This window comes from Ciconia boyciana, chromosome 8 (genome assembly GCF_034638445.1).
Source record: "Ciconia boyciana chromosome 8, ASM3463844v1, whole genome shotgun sequence".
NCBI lineage: Eukaryota > Metazoa > Chordata > Aves > Ciconiiformes > Ciconiidae > Ciconia > Ciconia boyciana.
The window spans coordinates 9,195,398-9,213,243 of record NC_132941.1 but is presented as its reverse complement, the minus strand read 5'-3'; the positions used below and the strand labels follow the sequence as shown (position 1 = coordinate 9,213,243).

Genomic DNA, 17,846 nt, shown 5'->3' with positions numbered 1-17,846 from the left:
TCATGGACTGTAGATGTTTCTATGCTAATCTCAGGAAAGGCAGATGTTTCACCCCGGGCTTCTTGACTTGTGGATGTTTCTATTCTAATTTCAGGAAATGCAGATGTTTCCCCACTGATTTCGTGGACTGTCGAAGTTTCTATGCTAATTTCAGGAAATGCAGATGTTTCCCCACTGATTTCGTGGACTGTTGAAGTTTCTATGCTAATTTCAGGAAATGCAGATGTTTCCCCACTGATTTCGTGGACTGTTGAAGTTTCTATGCTAATTTCAGGAAAGGCAGACGTTTCCCCACTGATTTCGTGGACCGTTGAAGTTTCTATGCTAATTTCAGGAAAGGCAGACGTTTCTCCACTGATCTCATGGACCGTTGAAGTTTCTATGCTGATTTCGGGAAATGCAGATGCTTCCCCACTGGTTTCATGGACTGTGGATGTTTCTATGCTAATTTCAGGATAGCCAGATGTTTCACCCCTGGCTTCTTGGTTTGTGGATGTTTCTATTCTAATTTCAGGAAATGCAGAACTTTCCCCACTAATTTCATGGACTGTGGAAGTTTCTATGCTAATTTCAGGAAAGGCAGATGTTTCTCCACTGATTTCGTGGACTGTTGAAGTTTCTATGCTGATTTCAGGAAAGGCAGATGTTTCTCCACTGGTTTCATGGACTGTGGATGTTTCTATGCTAATTTCAGGATAGCCAGATGTTTCACCCCTGGCCTCCTGACTTGTGAATGTTTCCATTCTGATTTCAGGAAATGCAGATGTTTCCCCACTGATGTCTTGAATGGTGGATGTTTCTATTGTAATTTCAGGAAATGCAGATGTTTCCCCACTGATTTCTTGTATTGTGGACGTTTCTGTGCTACTTTCAGGAAATGCAGAGGTTTCCCCACTTACTTCTTGAATTGTGGATGTTTCTATGCTAATTTCAGGATAGCCAGATGTTTCACCCCGGGCTTCTTGACTTGTGGATGTTTGTATGCTAAATTCAGGAAATGCAGATGTTTCTCCACTGATTTCTTGAATTGTTGATGTTTCTATGCTAAATTCAGGAAATGCAGATGTCTCCCCACTGATTTCATGAATTGTGGATGTTTCTACACTAGCTTCAGGAAATGCAGATGTTTCCCCACTGATTTCTTGAATTGTGGATGTTTCTATACTAGTTTCAGGAAATGCAGATGTTTCACTGCTGATTTCATAAGCTGTTGATGTTTCTATACCACTTTCTGGCAATGCAGATGTTTCCCCACTTAGTTCACCAGATGAAGAGGCCTCACCACTTGGCCCAAAACCGTAGGGAAATGTGACAGCTGTTTCCCCACCCAGTTCCTGTGATACTGTTGGTCTTGTCACAACTTCTACTAAATCAGAAGTGACTAAAGTGACTTCTGGAAGCCCTGAGGCCTCCCCACTAATATCAGTCACTGCTGAAGATTGTCCACTTAGATCTGTGGCTCCAGAAATGTCTCCACTGACGTACGGGATCCCGGATGGCTGTCCACTGAAGTCTCCTGTTGCTGAAGGAAACCCACTAGTCTCCACAGCTCCAGACCCTTCTCCGGATAGTCCTCTGTCTCCAGAAGGAAATCCACTGATTTCTATCATCCCGGATGGCCCTTCTCCCACCTCTTGTGCAACTGACGTCTGTGTTACAACTTCCACCAAAGTGGTATCCACAAGAGAGACTGTGGGAAAGCCAGAGGTGAGTCCACTTTCCTCTCCAGACAGTAGGCCACTGGTGACATAATCTCCAGAGACTTCTCCACTGCTGTCAGTCACTCCACTCGGGTGTCCGCTCATCTCGAGCACTCCAGAAACACTCCCACCAAAGTCTACATGCCCAGAAGGCTCACCACTGATGTCTAAACTCCCAGATACCATGCCTGATGAATCTTCACCTCCTGAAGGCAATCCACTGATTTCCAAAATCTCTTTCGCTTCTGCTCCCGTAATTGAGGGGGTTGTTGTCACTTCCTCGAAACTGGCATCTACAAAGGTAATGCCTGAGGCCTCACCGCTTCCATCAATACCAGAAGGAAGGCCACTTAGGTCCACCAGGCCACTGACCTCATGTGTTCCAGATGGTTCTCCACTGACATCCAGTCCTGAGGGCAATCCACTGTGCTCAGGCCCTCTGGAGGGCTCTCTGCTGAGCTCGGGCACCCCAGAAGGTTCCCCGCTGAGCTCAGGCTCTCCAGAGGGCCCCCCACTGAGCTCGGGCACCCCAGAAGGCTCCCCGCTGAGCTGAGGCTCTCCGGAGGGCTCCCCGCTGAGCTCCGGCACCCCAGAAGGCTCCCCGCTGAGCTGAGGCTCTCCAGAGGGCCCCCCACTGAGCTCAGGCATCCCAGAAGGCTCTCCGCTGAGCTGAGGCTCTCCAGAGGGCTCCCCGCTGAGCTCCGGCACCCCAGAAGGCTCCCCACTGAGCTGAGGCTCTCCAGAGGGCTCCCCGCTGAGCTCCAGCACCCCAGAAGGCTCCCCGCTGAGCTGAGGCTCTCCAGAGGGCTCCCCACTGAACTCTGGCACTCCAGAAGGCTCCCCGCTGAGCTCGGTTCCTGAGGGTAACCCTTGGGCTCTGCCACTGGTGTCCCACTCAGTGGATGGGAACCCTGACAGATCTCCTTCACCGCTGACTCCAATGGATCCTTTTCCCTCCTCTCGCCGTTCTGGCGCTGTTGTGACAACTTCCACCAATGTAGTATCCACAAGAGAGACGGTAGGAAAACCAGAGGTGAGTCCACTTTCCTCTCCAGACGACACGCCACTGACTAGCTCAGTGCCAGAGATTTCTCCACTAAATCCAGAAGGCAGCCCACTGCTTTCCACTCCAGATGGCATCCCACTAATTTCCGGTATCCTTGAAGTAGACACTGATACGTCTTCCTCTGCAGAAGGTAAGCCACTGATGTCAACAGTGCCAGAAGGCACCCCACTCAGGTCCCCTGAGGGTAGCCCACTTTCTCCAGGTAGAAAGCCACTGGTATGCAGGTCTACCGATGGTAATCCACTTTCTCCAATCCCTGAGTGTTCTCCACTAAGTTCAAAAACTCCAGAAGTCGGTTCTCCACTTGTATCTGTGACTCCAGATATCCACCCGGATGCTGAAGATTCACCACTGACTTGATGTTCTCCAGACTCAGTCACCTCCCCTGACACTTCGCTGATGGAAGCATCGGTACTTGTTTCCTCTAGTATTACAGTAGCTGGAGGAAAAGCAGATGGACTCACTGAAAAAGAAAGGGTGAACAAAGAGAGAGAGAGCGGAAAATTATTTACAAAATTGTTTTAAAGAAGCTATTAACAATTTCCTGATTGACTTTACCTCCAAAACGATACCTTTGGGATAAAGGCACAAAGTGCTTGCAGAAATCATTTGGTCCTTTCATATTTTTTAATGAACATTATATCTTAAACAACTGTAAATTATATATCTCTGGGAAACTGACAGAATGTATAATCTTCTGACATGGGATGATGGCAACAGTGACACCAATTCCCAGGTGCCAAAATCAAGCTACTGCTTCCTCTGAGGTAACACGTAGAAGAGAGAAAGTTTGGTGCTGCTCTGACCACACTGCAGCTCTGTCCTCCCTGGAAGGCATAGTCTGAGATCTGTTTCTAGCCTGCCTTCCCCATCCTGGATACACAACAACATATTTTGTAAGGTGCTCTGGCAATGCTGTGTGTGCTGGTCTGCAGCATGGCAGGTTGGCTGGTCATTTAGTTCAGTCCTAGACAAAAGTTCAATAATATACATGTGTAGCTGCTCTTCCTGTGGTACCTGTGGGCACAGCCTCAGACTTTCCTAATACGGTGATAATTGTCTGGATTTAGAGGGAGTCTCCTTCAGCAAAGACACAACCCATTTATTTTGGGAGTGTCCCAACCCTACAACACCAGCCAAGCGCGACCCAGGAGACAGGGAAACTCTGACCCACCTGAGAGCAGCGACACATCAGTTGGAAAGACCTCTGTCCCCCAGGCTGTCTGATTCTCAGGTTGAGTGGCAAACTCCGTCTCCACGGTCGCCTCCTCCCCGGAGGGTACCCCCTCCACTCCAGGGATCACTTGGGTTGCCAGCACATCTTCTTCAAAGAACGAGGTGACCCCCTCCTCCTCCGCAGGTGGCAGAGCTGGAACAAAAAGGTATTGGAGGAAGTTCCCAAAAATTCACAGTCCAAGATGCCGGTGAAGTGCTTTGCCCAAACTGGCACCCCGATGTGCCCAACCTCCCTCGTGAAAACCCTTTCCCCGAGGAGACCGATCTACACGCCCCACAAAGGGTGGGAGGGTACCTCTGAAGCAGAAGGCATGGTGCCGGGACAGTGGGTCAGGAAAGCCCGTCTGGTTGTAGTGCTGGTAGACGGTTCTCACGCCAGGCGCGTCCCCCCCGCAGGCGGGACGGGGGCTCACGATGGGATAGCGGAGGCTGCCATCAGCTAACCAGCCAGCATAGCATCTGTCCAAGCCCTGCTTCCAGGCGGCATGGAGTTGGCCAACAGAGGCCAGTGTGGCGTTTTGGCTCTCACAGTACTGCTGAGCTTCTGGGAAGGTGAACTGCTCTGGCTGGGTTGCGAAGAACACCTCACCTGAGGGATGGGAGAGAAAACAGGCGTGAGTTCCTGCACCCCACCCATGCACATGCAGACGTGGAGGTGTGAAGCATGTCTTTGCTCCACAGCCATGCCCAGAGGAAGGGGGAGAACGTACCCTTGAGCCTGTCGATGTAGCAGTACACATCGTAGGTCTCTGAGGCCGGGCGCATGCCGTACGACCGCACACCCGGAGAGCTTTCTTTGTCTCCTACACAGTTACTTCGGGGATTCACAATGGGATACCTATCAAAAGAGGAAGAGAAGTGGTAACCCAAGGTCAGCCCTACGTACCCAGGACTGAAGAACCTTGATGTACTTGGAAGCAGGACACGAACACTTCACTGTCAGAGGTGCTCAAAGACCCCAGTGTGACTTGGAAACGAGTTTAATCTGCACTTACAACTTGGGGCAACGACTACTAATTTTCCTCCACTTTTCCTACATGTCAGTATACTGTGGAGCTCACCACTGCAGGATGTATGCATGGGTTAGGAAAGAGGTAGGACAGGTTGAGAAGAATAGGTCTATTGGCCACTAGATATCATGGCCTGGAGACAACCTTAGGTCAGGAAAGCTTTAGATGCTGATGAGCGGAGCAGCAGGACAGACCAGAGTAAAGCCTCAATTTTGTGGCTGAATAGTCATTTTGAGAGGTGTCTTCCTCATGTCAATATAGTTTTACCTGACTGTCTGGTCCCGCAGCCAGCCAGCATCACACTGGTCAAAGCCAGCCTCGTAGGCAGCCTGGAGCTGTTCGGGAGTGGCGATAACTGCGTTGTTCTCCAGGCAGGCCTGCTGGGCTTGGACGAAGGAGAAGGCATATCTGCTGGTGGCAGCACGGTAGTGAAACACCACACCTGGGGGAAGAGAAGCCATGGTGAGACAGCAGATACAGGAACTCCCCTCCACCAAGATGCGTGGCCAGAAAGGGTCTTCCCAATGACGGTGCAAGGACCAGTGCCTGTCAAACCTGCTTTGATGGAGATGACTCATTCATTGAGCTCCACTGCCATCGAGGGTGATGTTCAGGGGATCTCTTTAGCCCTCCTCTAGGATCTTCCTACATTGACTTTCCCCTTCCCTGGACCCAGATGCACATGGGAGTGCAGAGTGTGACCACGGCAGCCCCAAGCATCAGCCAGCTGAGTCCTTTTCAGCACACAATTGCGTGGCCCACAGCCTCTTCCTCACCTCTCCCGTCCTACTGTAGTGGAGGCACTCTGCCTGTCCCCGACCCCAAACAGGCCTGCACACCTCCAGGGACCTGGATGCCTACTGCGGTGGCAGAAGCTCACACTGTTTTCAGCTGAATGGTTACTCTAGGAGAGTAATAGTTACTCCTCTAGGAGAAACTGATCGTCAGGCTTCTCGGAGTCCTGGTGACTTACCTGTGGGGGAGATGGGCTGCTTGGGGAGGAGATCAACACCGGGGACTGCTGTCACTCGCACGAGCTGATCTTCCACTGTGAACGCCGAGGCAGACTCTAGTCCTGGTGTTGCAGTAACCCCCATGGCCTCTTCCACCGAGCTCACCTCTGCCGTTTCAGTGGTGAGGGCAGTGGTGAGGGCATAGCCTAAGGCTATGGTGGTGACCTCTTCAGGTACAGCCCACACCCCTGTGACATCCTCCCTGGTCACGTTCTCCTCCTCTGGGGCAGCCGTCTCTATCGTGACACCAGTGGCGAAGAGATCGGGCAGGACGGTGAAGCCCTCGTACAGCTCGGTGGCGGTGGGTGTGATCTCCATGGGCTCCAGGGTGGCGATGCTGCCACGGGCCTCCTCCTCCGTGGCGTTCCGTGGCAGAGGTAGCTCCACTTCAGTCTGGGTGACGGTCTGGACAGTGAAGGCGCTGCCCAGCTCGCTTCCCGTCTCGTCGATGAACTGCCCTGGGACCAGAGTCTCAACGTCGTCCCCTACATCAGAAGACAAAGCAGGAATCAGAGAGGACATGGTCAGTCCAGCAAGGTGTACTGCGCTGGTGCTGCCTCCAAGAAGAAGCTGGGTGTTTGCTGGCTCTGACATGAGCAGGGAAATCATGGCGGTCTGGTAAAAGAAATGGTTTTCCTTCCTCCACAATGGCTCTCTACAACACCTCAGCACGGAGGGTACCACAGCCGGTAAATCGGAGAGGACTTTTCCCGCTCTCCTCCCAGCTCTCCTTCCCGGGAACACCTTGCCCATATCCAAGTCTGCACTGACCTCTAGTGCCTGCTGCAAGGAATTTAAGGTGGCCAGAGGGAAGTAGGGGAGCTTGGATAACCTCCACAGCACGTCTGAGCCGTGGGAGAAAGACAACTGGATCCTCACACTCAATGCGTGAAGTCTCACCAGGATCACTATCTCCTTCTGCTCTGCCCAGGCGATGGCTTAAGAGCTCATCACATATAAGCATGCTAACCCCATCACCAGGACAGCCAAGGCCACTTGCTGTACCAAATACGTTCAAACAACTCCCACCTTTCCCCTCCCAGATCACTTTTCTGCTCAAGTCACATCCCTTGGGTGTAGGAGAACATGCTTAACGTGCCACTGATCAGGTCAACCTACAGCAAGGATGGTGGTTTAAAGAGCAGCGTCAAATAGAACTGGGCAGGTGAGGGAGGGATGGGACATCTTGGATATGCAGGAAGGCAGGTCTCGGCTGGGGAGGGAGAGATAATGAGACACTGTCAGGCTTTTCCCCTGATACTGCTTTCCCTGCTTTATTTATTTCCAATTCCATTTTCCTGCTACTTCATTTTAGCCAGTACCTGTCAGACCTCAAGTGATTCAGAGAATTAGAGATAGATGCTCAGACAAGGACTGGCTGTACTCAGCAGTTTCAGATGCACACCCTGAGGTAACCAGAAGGCTGTGGCTTGGTGGACCAGTCTTGGCCACATAGCTGGATAACTCCAAGGGGCCTGGGAGGTTTTACAGGGCCTCCTGACACACTGATCATGCACGCGTCTGGGCACAACAGGTCTGTATCAAAAGGATTTCAAAACATATTTTAAAATATTGTTATTATTTTTTTAAAGATGGCAATCCTATTTGAATCTTAGCCTCTGGTTGCCCTGAATAGACCATATACCACTGTGCTTTGCCCCCTTCTTGATGCAGGGAGAAGAGTACAATTAGAAGAAAGGGGGAGTAGCTGGGATGCTCTCCACCTCCTAGGTGCAATTTTGCCCCATTTCTGATTGCTGGAGACTGCTGCAGTCTCTGATTTATCCCAGTATGGAAACTCAGGTATGCCTCTGTACCACATCACAGCACTATACCCATCTTCAGGATCAGATCTGTTCTCTTTTTCCTTCTCTTCCATCTTCAGCATTCAAAGTCCTGTACATGAAGCACCTGAGCTCTGCTCCATGTCTCCTGGAGAGCTACCAAATCCGGAAGGTGTGGGAAGACTGAAGAGAAGAGGGCTGTGTTACACCCACCTCCTCAGAGCCCCCCTCCCCTCCCAGGGCAGGCATCCGTGTTCTTTCTGGACTCTGCTTCCTACCTGAACATGAACGGGGGACCAAGTCCTTTGCCAAACCTGCTTTTCCCCCGGCTTAAAAAAAAAACCAAAATAAAGAAGCAAGAGGTTAGCTCTGGCCAGGGAGCTCCTGCTTGCTGATGTGTCACATTGCTTAGTCCTACAGCTCCGATGCACTCACCACTATAGCAGATGGCATCGTAGCGAGAGTGGGGGTGAGGGTACCCCGTTTGGTTGATGTACAGGTACACTGTCCGCACGCCCACCAGGTTTCCTCCGCAGTTGGGCCGTGCTCTGGAAATGGGGTAGCGGACGCTGCGATCGGCCAGCCAGCCTGCACTGCACATGTCCATGCCATCCTTCCAGGCCAAGTACAGCTCCCCTGTGGTGGCCAAACGGGCTCCCAAACTGCGGCATTTGTCGAAAGCTTCTTGGAAGGTGAACTTCTCGGGGGCGGTGGCATAGAAGACTTTACCTGCAATCACACCATCCATTAGCACAGGAATTACCTGTAGAATTTAATCCCAATTCCCTTTCTTTCCCTTTCCCATTCCTGAGAGTCTGGATAACATGAAAAGGCCTGTGTATTATAGCTGAACTGCAACCCCATGTTGGTGACTGTCTACAAAGACCAGAAGAAAGGGAGCCTTTCAGACTGAATACAGACTGGAGCAAAACATACCAAACTAGCTGGAGCCACAGGGCAGGAGGAAGATAAAGGACATTTTCAGTTCTGATGTGCTGAACATTTCAATGGATCCCTGCCACAAGCATGGGTGATGGACACCTCTGAATGTCACACCCTCAAATGGGTGACCAGAGACACGCAGGATGGCATGGACTCTGGTGGAGGTTAGACGGACTCCACCCTCTGTAATGCATTAGTCATTTGACATTAAAATTGTCCAAGATCTAACAAAGAGACTGTAGAGAATATCTGGCCTTGCTGGGGTATGTGCTTTTCCATCTTTAACCTGTCTTGCCTCTAGGCCCTTTGCCTCTGTATTTACAGTTGTCCAGTCTAGGCATGATCAGAGCTTTGGCTGCTTCTGCACCTCGTAAACATAAAAGCCCCAAATCACCTTGCATTTGCTCTGCATAACAGTAAACATCATAGGTTTCATCTGGCTCCCGGACACCGTAGGTCCTCACTCCTGGAAATTCATCCTTGTCGCCGTAGCAGCGCTCCCGGGGCCAGTGGATGGGGTACCTGGGGAAGAGAGGGTGCATAAGGACTGGCAGGGCAGGACCCTGGCAGCTGCTGCGAGGCTGGGAGAGGGCTGCAGAGCACTGTGCAGTGTGATGATTTATGTCTTTTCCTGGGTTATAGGGAAGGGGAAGGATGATCTACTGTCCTGCCCTCCCTCTGATGGTCCTGAGCACAACAGGTGCCTGGGAGCACTGGCCAAAGACGTCAGGCCAAGGTGCCTCCCTGGTGGGGGATTGTCCTGGTTTCAGCTGAGGTTGAGTTAATTTTCTTTAGAGTGGCTGGTATGGGGCTATGTTTTGGATTTGTGCTGAAAACAGCGTTGATAATACAGAGATGTTTTAGTTGTTGCTGCACTAGCCAAGGACTTTTCAGCTTCCCGTGCTCTGCCAGGTGCAGAAGAAGCTGGGAGGGGACACAGCCAGGATAGTTGATCCAAACTGACCAAAGGGCTATTCCATACCACATGACGTAATGCTCAGTATATAAAGCTGGGGAAGAAGAAGGAAGGGGGGACATTTGGAGTGATGGCGTTTGTCTTCCCAAGTAACCATTATGCATGATGGAGCCCTGCTTTCCTGGAGATGGCTGAACACCTGCCTGCCCATGGGAAGTAGTGAAGGAATTCCTTGCTTTGCTTTGCTTGCGTGCGCGGCTTTTGCTTTCCCTATTAAACTGTCTTTATCTCAACCCTCGAGTTTTCTTACTTTTGCTCTTCTGATTCTCTCCCCCATCCCACCAGGGGGGAGTGAGCGAGCGGCTGCGTGGTGCTTAGTTGCTGGCTGGGGCTAAACCACGACAGGGATGCACAGCTAGGTACAGCTGAGCCACACTTGTGCACCTTGCCATAGCATCTGTTTTGTTCAGGGAGGATGAAGGATCAGGATTAAGCCATTGTCCACTCAGCTGTCACCAGCAGCTGAGGAGGACAGTGGTCACTCTGCTTTCCTACTATAGATTCCCCCCCAGCAGAGAATGGCTTTCAATCCACCGCCTCTTTCTGCACACCAGCAATTACAACAGCTGCTATTTAGCAACTGTTTCTCAACCATTTTCAGTCGGTGGCTTCAATACAGAAGCCCTTCCCTAACGACCCTGCTGTGGCTTCCCTTTCTCCTCCACTGCTCATTACCTGACAGTCTGATCAGCCAGCCAGCCAGCATCACACTGCTCGTACCCATCCTCATAGGCAGCTTGCAGCTGCTCGGGAGTAGCAATGACAGCGCTGTTCTGGATACAGGCCTGCTTTGCTTTCTCGAAGTTCAAGGTGTACCTTGTGGAGATTGCTCTGTAGTGGAATACGATGCCTGGAAAACACAATGGCCATCAGTCACATGTCTGCTAGAGAGCAACCAGCCCCTTTCCTTCCAAAGAAGTTAGGGATTCAAAGAACAGATACTACATGTCAACTAGAAACAATGAACTATTTCTGCTAATTTGAGAATCTCAAGCCAAGGGTGAATTGATGGGCTCCTTTCACAGGACCTTGCAGAGCACATTGGTGATCTAGGACAGTGACTGGTCTCCCATGGTGCTGTAACAAAGTCATAGTGCATTAAAAGCCAGTACCTGAATAGTAGTGTGAACAGTGGGAAGAAACCCATCGCCCAGAACACAGAGCTATATCACTGTCAGAAGGACTAAATACTTTCCTGATACAGCTCTGTGCAGTGTTTTAAAAGCACAGTTCAGAAATCAGCCAGTGGGGCAGAGCAGGGATCGTGCTGCTGTGCAGGTTTAAAGCTGCCACCTCCCAAGGTCCTGCTCAGGACCAAGGGTGCGGAGCATCAATCACTGTACAAACACCCAGGACACAATAACAAGAGGCAAATATACTTAAAATCTCCACATCTGCTGCTGCTGCAAACATATCTAAGTCATATATTTTTTATGAACAGGGATCTTTATAAAGGATGGCTATCGGTACACCCTGGTCTGGCATGAGCAGGCTTTAGGTCAAGTGGATAATTCACCAGGAGGTAATGAGGGGGCTCCCAGCCTCCAATGTCAGACATGTACTCCAGTGCATGTGAGCAGCAGAAACCTGCTGGTTAACTGTTGTAGTAAAAACTGTCTTTCTGTCCTACACTGAAAGCAAAAACCAAGATAAAGATAAGGATTGTGGGAAACTTTTGTTACGTTATCCACCTATTACTAGGATGGGCTCTGCAAGACGATGGGGAAAGTTTTTCCAGAACAGACCAATTCTCCAGCTGAGGGCATCCCATCTCCTAAAATGTTCGGAAGAAATAAAAGGTCTTATAATGGCCTTGTTCCAGCTTCACCCTTCTGAGCAATAGCCCAGCGTATCCAGTACCACCTCCTGCCAAGGATGTCGCCTTGCTGTCTCTGTAACTCACCTTCTGCCAGAAGAGTCATTTTATTGCCATATATTCTGCCATGAGTAATTTTACTGGTTTGTTTAGTCTGGTCCTAGCCTGCTAAAATAAATGCCTGGCCCATGGATTCTGCTCACCTGCCCATGGCCTTATCTGTGACCTGACCGAAAAGGTTAATGCCTATGGGGAGAGCAGTCCCTCCTCTGCTCATATATTTCTTCCTCTCTTCTGCCCAGGTCAGGCAGCAAGATCTTGAGAGGAAAGAGCCAGGGCAGGATCTCACCTTTCACTAGGACCTCTATTGTGTCTTGTCTGTCCTCAATCCCGTACATCACTTCACAGCGATAAATCCCAGTGTGGTTGGATCTCAGTGCCTTGATTTCCAAGGTGGCATCGGTGGGGATGGCGGGGTAGTTAGGCAAAGAGATCGCCTCCCTGTACTCTGTGTTGAGCCGGATTTTCCCACCAGTGGCCACTAGCAAGACAACTTCGGTCCCATTTGAGAGTTTGCTCCATTTGATCCGTGGGTTCAGCAGAGCACTGGTGTCCTGTTCCTCTGGGATGTTGAAGTAACAGGGGATGTTCAGGGAGCTTCCCAGGACAACACGCAGGGGAGACTGTTCAGGTATCTTCACTTCCAGGCCATCACTACTGTCTGCCAGTTCCCAGACAAAACAATGGTTACATCAATAACGCATTTAATCCGAAATATCCAGTGCTTCTATATGCTCCAATGCCTATATCTGCTTTGTAAACCTGTACCCACATATTCAGACATACCCTTTTTGGTTTAGTCTGCTGAAAATAACTTGCAAAATGGAAGTTACAACCATGACCCTTGCGCCATGGTTGCTTTTGGGATTTGGACCAGTGCTGGATGTGGGAATGAAGGGAATGAAGGGCTCTACTGCAGTGTAGCTGCTGCCCATGATACGAGATCACATCTGATAGGGTTTAAGAAAGGGGAATGCTGAAATTCCCTTGGTTTCCCCATAAATCTGCATTTGCCTGGAGCTATCTCCCTGTCTCCCCAAGCACAAGAACAGTGACAGGATATGGCACAGCAGCCATCCAGAGAGAAGAGCCCTGTGTGTACACAGAGCAGATCTTGGGTACAATTATTTCTGGCAGCTGCCCACACTTGGGGATGGGACCAGCGTGCAGCACATTGCTCAGCCCCGCTTTCCCGCACCCTGGGGCACGTACCTGAGAGCTCCACAGAGACGGCTGCGGCGATGACTCGCAAACACACAAACACTAATAGTAAAGTGGTCATAGTTTACCTGCAAGAAACAACACAGGGAGAAAGGATTTATGACAGCTCTATGTTCACAGGGAGCCGAGTGCTGCGGATGCTGCTGCGGGGCAGTGCAGTGCTTTCAGCTGCCCCTTAAGCCTCCTACATGTGGCTGGCAGTGAAAGCTGGTCCTTGGGGAAGGACGCTGTCTCAAAGTGCCTCTTGCTTCAGAAAATGAGTCCCTGAGACAAATAAATAAGATGCTTTGCTATGTACAACAGAATGAAGTGTTATTATGTATCACTTATTATATTGCTCTCCTATTCTCTCTCTTGTGATTCAATCTTCCCTGTGGAGCAGAAAGACAATTTTCCAACAGATCTTCACACTTATTATGTATTTACTCAAGAGGGACCATCATGTCCCCTAAGCCTTTGCCTCAGAACAGGAGCTGCCCCTCACCAGCATCCTCCATCCAAGCCACCGCTGGCTCTCAGGCCAGATGGTTGCATGCATTCTGTATACCTTAAAATGCTCTGAAGGGAAATCTGCCTTCTATATGGTGGAAAAGCCAAAGGTTACAACGCTTTGGTCCAATACTCTTGCATTGACAGCATACATAGCCTTAACTGCAAATGGATCCTGAACTGATACAAGAAATCTATAGGATACAATTCTGGGCATCTTAACTCCACCCTAAAACTATCCTCTTGGGATCCCTCAATTACTCAGAGCAACCTGCTACTTCTGAAAGCTTTAGGAAAGGAAAGGAGCATCCTTCTAACATTGAATGGCAGAAGCAATACAGGGAGGCCAACTAAATTAATCCTAACTGGATTATCATCCAGTATAATATAATGGGATTTTAAATAGCCATAAATGCTCAAGTTGGTTTTAATATTTCAAATAAAAACCATGTCCTCTGGCAGCACAGCATCGTTTGGTGTCACATTTCAGCACTGACTCAGAAGAAAGGACCACACCTACTGCATCACTGGTGTTTCCTTTGAGGTCACCTGTCCAAATATTGGTTGTTTAACTCCTGTGATCTAGAAAGATCCCAGCTGACTTCAGCTCGCAGGGAACATTCTGAGTATATGCCTATCGACCTTGCAGAAAAGTCCATTAAATATCCTCACTGGCACAAGAGAAGGCCAAAAATAAACCTCATCCTGTACAGTCCAGCATTAGCCTTTCACTTATGAAAAAGTTGACCTCCAGGCACTCATTCATTTCAACCTGACACATCACAAAATCTTATCTTTGTGAAATCTTTAGTTAATAAAGACAGCTATACTGGCAGAAAATAGGACAGAACAGGGCTGGAACACTTTGGCAGAGAAGCACGGAGGCTTGAGTTTGCAGCTGTAGGGTTGAACAAGATCAAATGAACATATCTCAATTTCTGCTGGGCCTGGGAATAAAATTTCAGGTAAGTGCCAACCTCAAGGAGAAACCGTGGAGTTGTATGTCTGTTCGGGTGTCTCTCCCACTAGGAATGGTATCTGCATAAGCAATGTATTATGAACCTCTTCTGCAGCATGACAATTGACTTCACCATTTCCCTCTACTGATGGCCAGGACCAAGTCAACTGCCATGCTGCAGAAGCGGTCAAAGTGTTTGGCAGTCAGTACCTGGACGATGGCAGGGGAATGTGCCCATAGGATGGGCTGTGGGGGGCAATGAAGTGCCTTCTGCTCATCAGTAAGCAAGGAGAATTGGAAACACCATCTGCTATGGATAAACAGTCTGAAATCAGCTTGGCTAAACAGCCGTACCCAAGAGTCCTTAAAGATCTGGCTGAGTAAATTGCTGGCCCACTGATGTTCATTTATAATCTGTGCTGGAGCACTGGGGCAGGTCCCAAATACCAAAGCACTGTGCCAATAGTCAGCCAAGATATACTACGATAAGCCTCATAAATACACGCTAGTTTGATTGACATAAATTCCAGGCAAAATAATGGAAAATCTGATACAGACTTCAATTCATTAAGCACTGAAGAATAGGCGTAATATTAATCTTAGTTGAGGCACTTGTATATAAAACAGGTGCTTCCAAACTTGATTTTATTAGTTGGCTTGATTCTAAGTTTGTCTGATAAAGCTGCCTGCATGGTTGTAACATAATGTAATTAGATTTTGATAAGGTTTGACTTTCACAGGGTTCCATGATATGAAGATACGTAATGTCAGTAGTACATACATTAAAATGGCTTAGCAGAAGCCTAGCTGGCAGGTCTCTAAAAGGAGCCATCTGAGGGACACTGATGTTGAAGGAGGTATTTCTAATGGGCGTCTACAGGATCAGTAATAGATCCAAAGTATTTCCAAACAGACTATATTTTAATAGAATCAAATATAAAATTATACAAGGGAAGCACAACATGCCTGACAATGGGATGTTGTGTCCTAGAAAGAGTCACTCAGGAGAATTACTGCCATCATCTGACATAAAACCAAACAGGAATACCTCTCTGTGCATCAGTGGTAAGCAACGGGAATACTGTGCGCACCTCTGGGTTGGCATAAGGATATCAGAAAAAGATGGTGCAGAATATATCCACTAGCAAGGATCTGAGGGCTGGAGGAAATGCCTTATGGGGGGTGACTAGGAAAGCTGAATTTAATTATTGCAACAACAACACACACAAAAAAGACTGAGAAGTTGACAACAGTGCACAAATATAGTTTCAAGCAGAAGCTGCTGATGCTAAAGGGCTCTTTGATCTAACAAAAAGTCATCACCAGATCTAATAGCTGGGAGCCATACGCCAAGCAAATTTAAATGGGAAACAAAGCCCACATTTTAAACAGAGGCTGATGGGTCATTGGAACTGGTACCAAGGGAAGCAACGGAGTTTCTGTCCCTTGGTAGCTTCGAATCCAGACTTGAAGGCTTCTTTGGAAGACATGGCTTAGGCAAACACAACTTAGTGGGCTCAATACAGAGGTAACAGGGTGAAGTTTAAGGGGCCTACATTCACAGGACATCAGCCCAGAATTGTCCCTTCTGACATTAAAATTAATGAATACGAATGTATCACTGTTTCGATCTCTGCTCTTGTATTATTCATCTTGCCTGGCTGTAGGCAGTAAAAAGAATCATGTTTATGAATATCACACACATTTTTTACCTGCCTTGTAGGATCTAAGGCAAAAAAGACATCCTGTAAAATTAACACCCTTCCCTGCCCAATTGCAGCCAGCCATGCCTGAAGTCCGCACAGGCGAGGCATCCCCCCGCTCCCTGTCAGGCAGGGAGAAAGGGATTCAGGGGTAAGCAGCCAGTGGAGGAGAAGAAGGATAAGGGCTTAACCTGTATTTTGGGGAACATCTCCAGGTTATAGACCAGCCACTACTAACACATGAGGCACTGCAGAAAACTTGAAGCAGACACAGCTTCTGCATTTTGGTGTCTCTTTAAGCTTTGGGGGGAAACTGAAGTCCACGCTCTGAGGCATATTCTTCTTTAGTTAGAGGAATGCTTCCTACAAGAACAAATAACTGTGGGACTGTGCATCCAGAGCCCTCCTAGCGTAGGTCACTGCTTTCACTATGGATCAGCCCGACATCAGCTGAGGACTGTCTTCCTGGAATTAACTGAGGTTGTGGGGTAGGGTCAGATTATTTCTACTTGCACCATCCCAAACCTGCCATTCCAGTGGATATCCTCCATTCTCATCCTCTGGATAAAAGGCAAAGATCACATGAGTCCTGGGAGCAGGGGTGGACCCTCCAGGGCAGAAGGCACTTGGAGGGGATTCAGGTAGAGGACACTCTCCTAGCCATGAGTAACTAAGTCTTTAGTCATGATACCTGATCAAGCATTAAATAAAAGCTCTTACTTCTCCAGGCTCCTTAAGTCAGTTACCTTTCAGCAGGCTATGCATTTTTCCAGAATCCAAGTAAGCTGAATAGCCCTGAGTGTCATGCAATAAACTCAGCTAAGAGAGGGAGGCAGCTTTAGACCCAAAATTGCCTACTACAGAATAGAAATATCCTAGAACATGGAAACAGAGAAGTTTAAATAAAATGGGAGCTGGCTGGCTGAAAAGACTTTTAGGGTCCGCATCTACAGCAAACTGGTATTGTTCTGAGTCCCACACATTGTTATTTCTGTGTACATTGGCAACGGGTAGGAGGAGAGCAGGTTCATCTGTGCATCAGTTAGACATCACAGAACAAAATGCCCTAAGTAGAGGAAATTCACTTTGTCCCAAAAGCTAAGACAAGCCCATGTACTCCTAGTCTTATTCAAGCTTTATGCTGATCTTTCACTTGGAAAAATAGCCTCATATGATAACAGCTGGGACCAGCAGTATCTTTGCAGTTTGGTTTAGCTATAGAGAAAAAAATCCAGCCTCCTCTTATCCCACAGAAGCCCAGAGGCAATGGCTTTTCCTTGTGAGCAGTGGTTAAACAAACTATAATAACAATGTTTTGGGTGTATTCTGCAAAAGTGTTGACTCCCTGCCAGTAAGAAACCCAACCTACTCCTCAGGGTGCTGTTTGCAATGTTGATCTCCATTTTTCACTCCCCTTAAGCACGCCAAAGAGATCCAACCCTGAGTCTGCATGCAGCTCTTGCCGGGATTCACTATGCTGGGAATGCCTTTGATTAACGTCCTGTTGTTACAGCAATGGTTCCATGCTGCAATACTTCCACTCCATGTTGTCTCTAGTGGGATATCCAAGCACATGATAACAAGCAAACAGCTGCTTGAAGGAGCAGTTCTGGAAGGAAGTAAAGACAGCAGTCTGCCTGAGCAGACATGGATAGCACAGATGATGGAGTACTGGTGTGTCTAGGCAAGGGAACTGGGGAGGTTGTTCCTCTCATTCTAAAGCAACATCTAAAACAGATTATATAGCACATACCTCAAAACTGATAACCCCTCTCCACTGAATGTCAGAGAAGAGGAGGGTGATTAGCTCAAGTGTGGATGTTGCCTCTACAGAGGTGTGAATTCAGATTAGATGAGCTGTGCCCAAGGAGC

General features: G+C 48.7%; 1 protein-coding gene across 2 annotated transcripts in view; it reads right to left on the bottom strand.

Annotated features, from left to right (window-relative positions):
- Window positions 1-12,885, bottom strand: part of ACAN (aggrecan) — a 29,132-nt gene extending 16,247 nt beyond the window's left edge. For both annotated transcript variants that reach the window (XM_072870354.1, XM_072870355.1), the window contains exons 1-14: window positions 12,816-12,885; window positions 11,893-12,264; window positions 10,403-10,577; window positions 9,146-9,273; window positions 8,245-8,538; window positions 5,986-6,510; window positions 5,280-5,454; window positions 4,713-4,840; window positions 4,298-4,591; window positions 3,941-4,135; window positions 2,516-3,229; window positions 1,076-2,317; window positions 466-958; window positions 46-225 (exon numbers count right to left, since the gene is read on the bottom strand). In XM_072870354.1, coding sequence (XP_072726455.1) covers window positions 46-225; window positions 466-958; window positions 1,076-2,317; window positions 2,516-3,229; window positions 3,941-4,135; window positions 4,298-4,591; window positions 4,713-4,840; window positions 5,280-5,454; window positions 5,986-6,510; window positions 8,245-8,538; window positions 9,146-9,273; window positions 10,403-10,577; window positions 11,893-12,264; window positions 12,816-12,885 — 4,985 coding nt within the window. The remainder of the gene's footprint in view (window positions 1-45; window positions 226-465; window positions 959-1,075; window positions 2,318-2,515; window positions 3,230-3,940; window positions 4,136-4,297; window positions 4,592-4,712; window positions 4,841-5,279; window positions 5,455-5,985; window positions 6,511-8,244; window positions 8,539-9,145; window positions 9,274-10,402; window positions 10,578-11,892; window positions 12,265-12,815) is intronic.
- Between the last annotated feature and the right edge of the window lie 4,961 nt (window positions 12,886-17,846).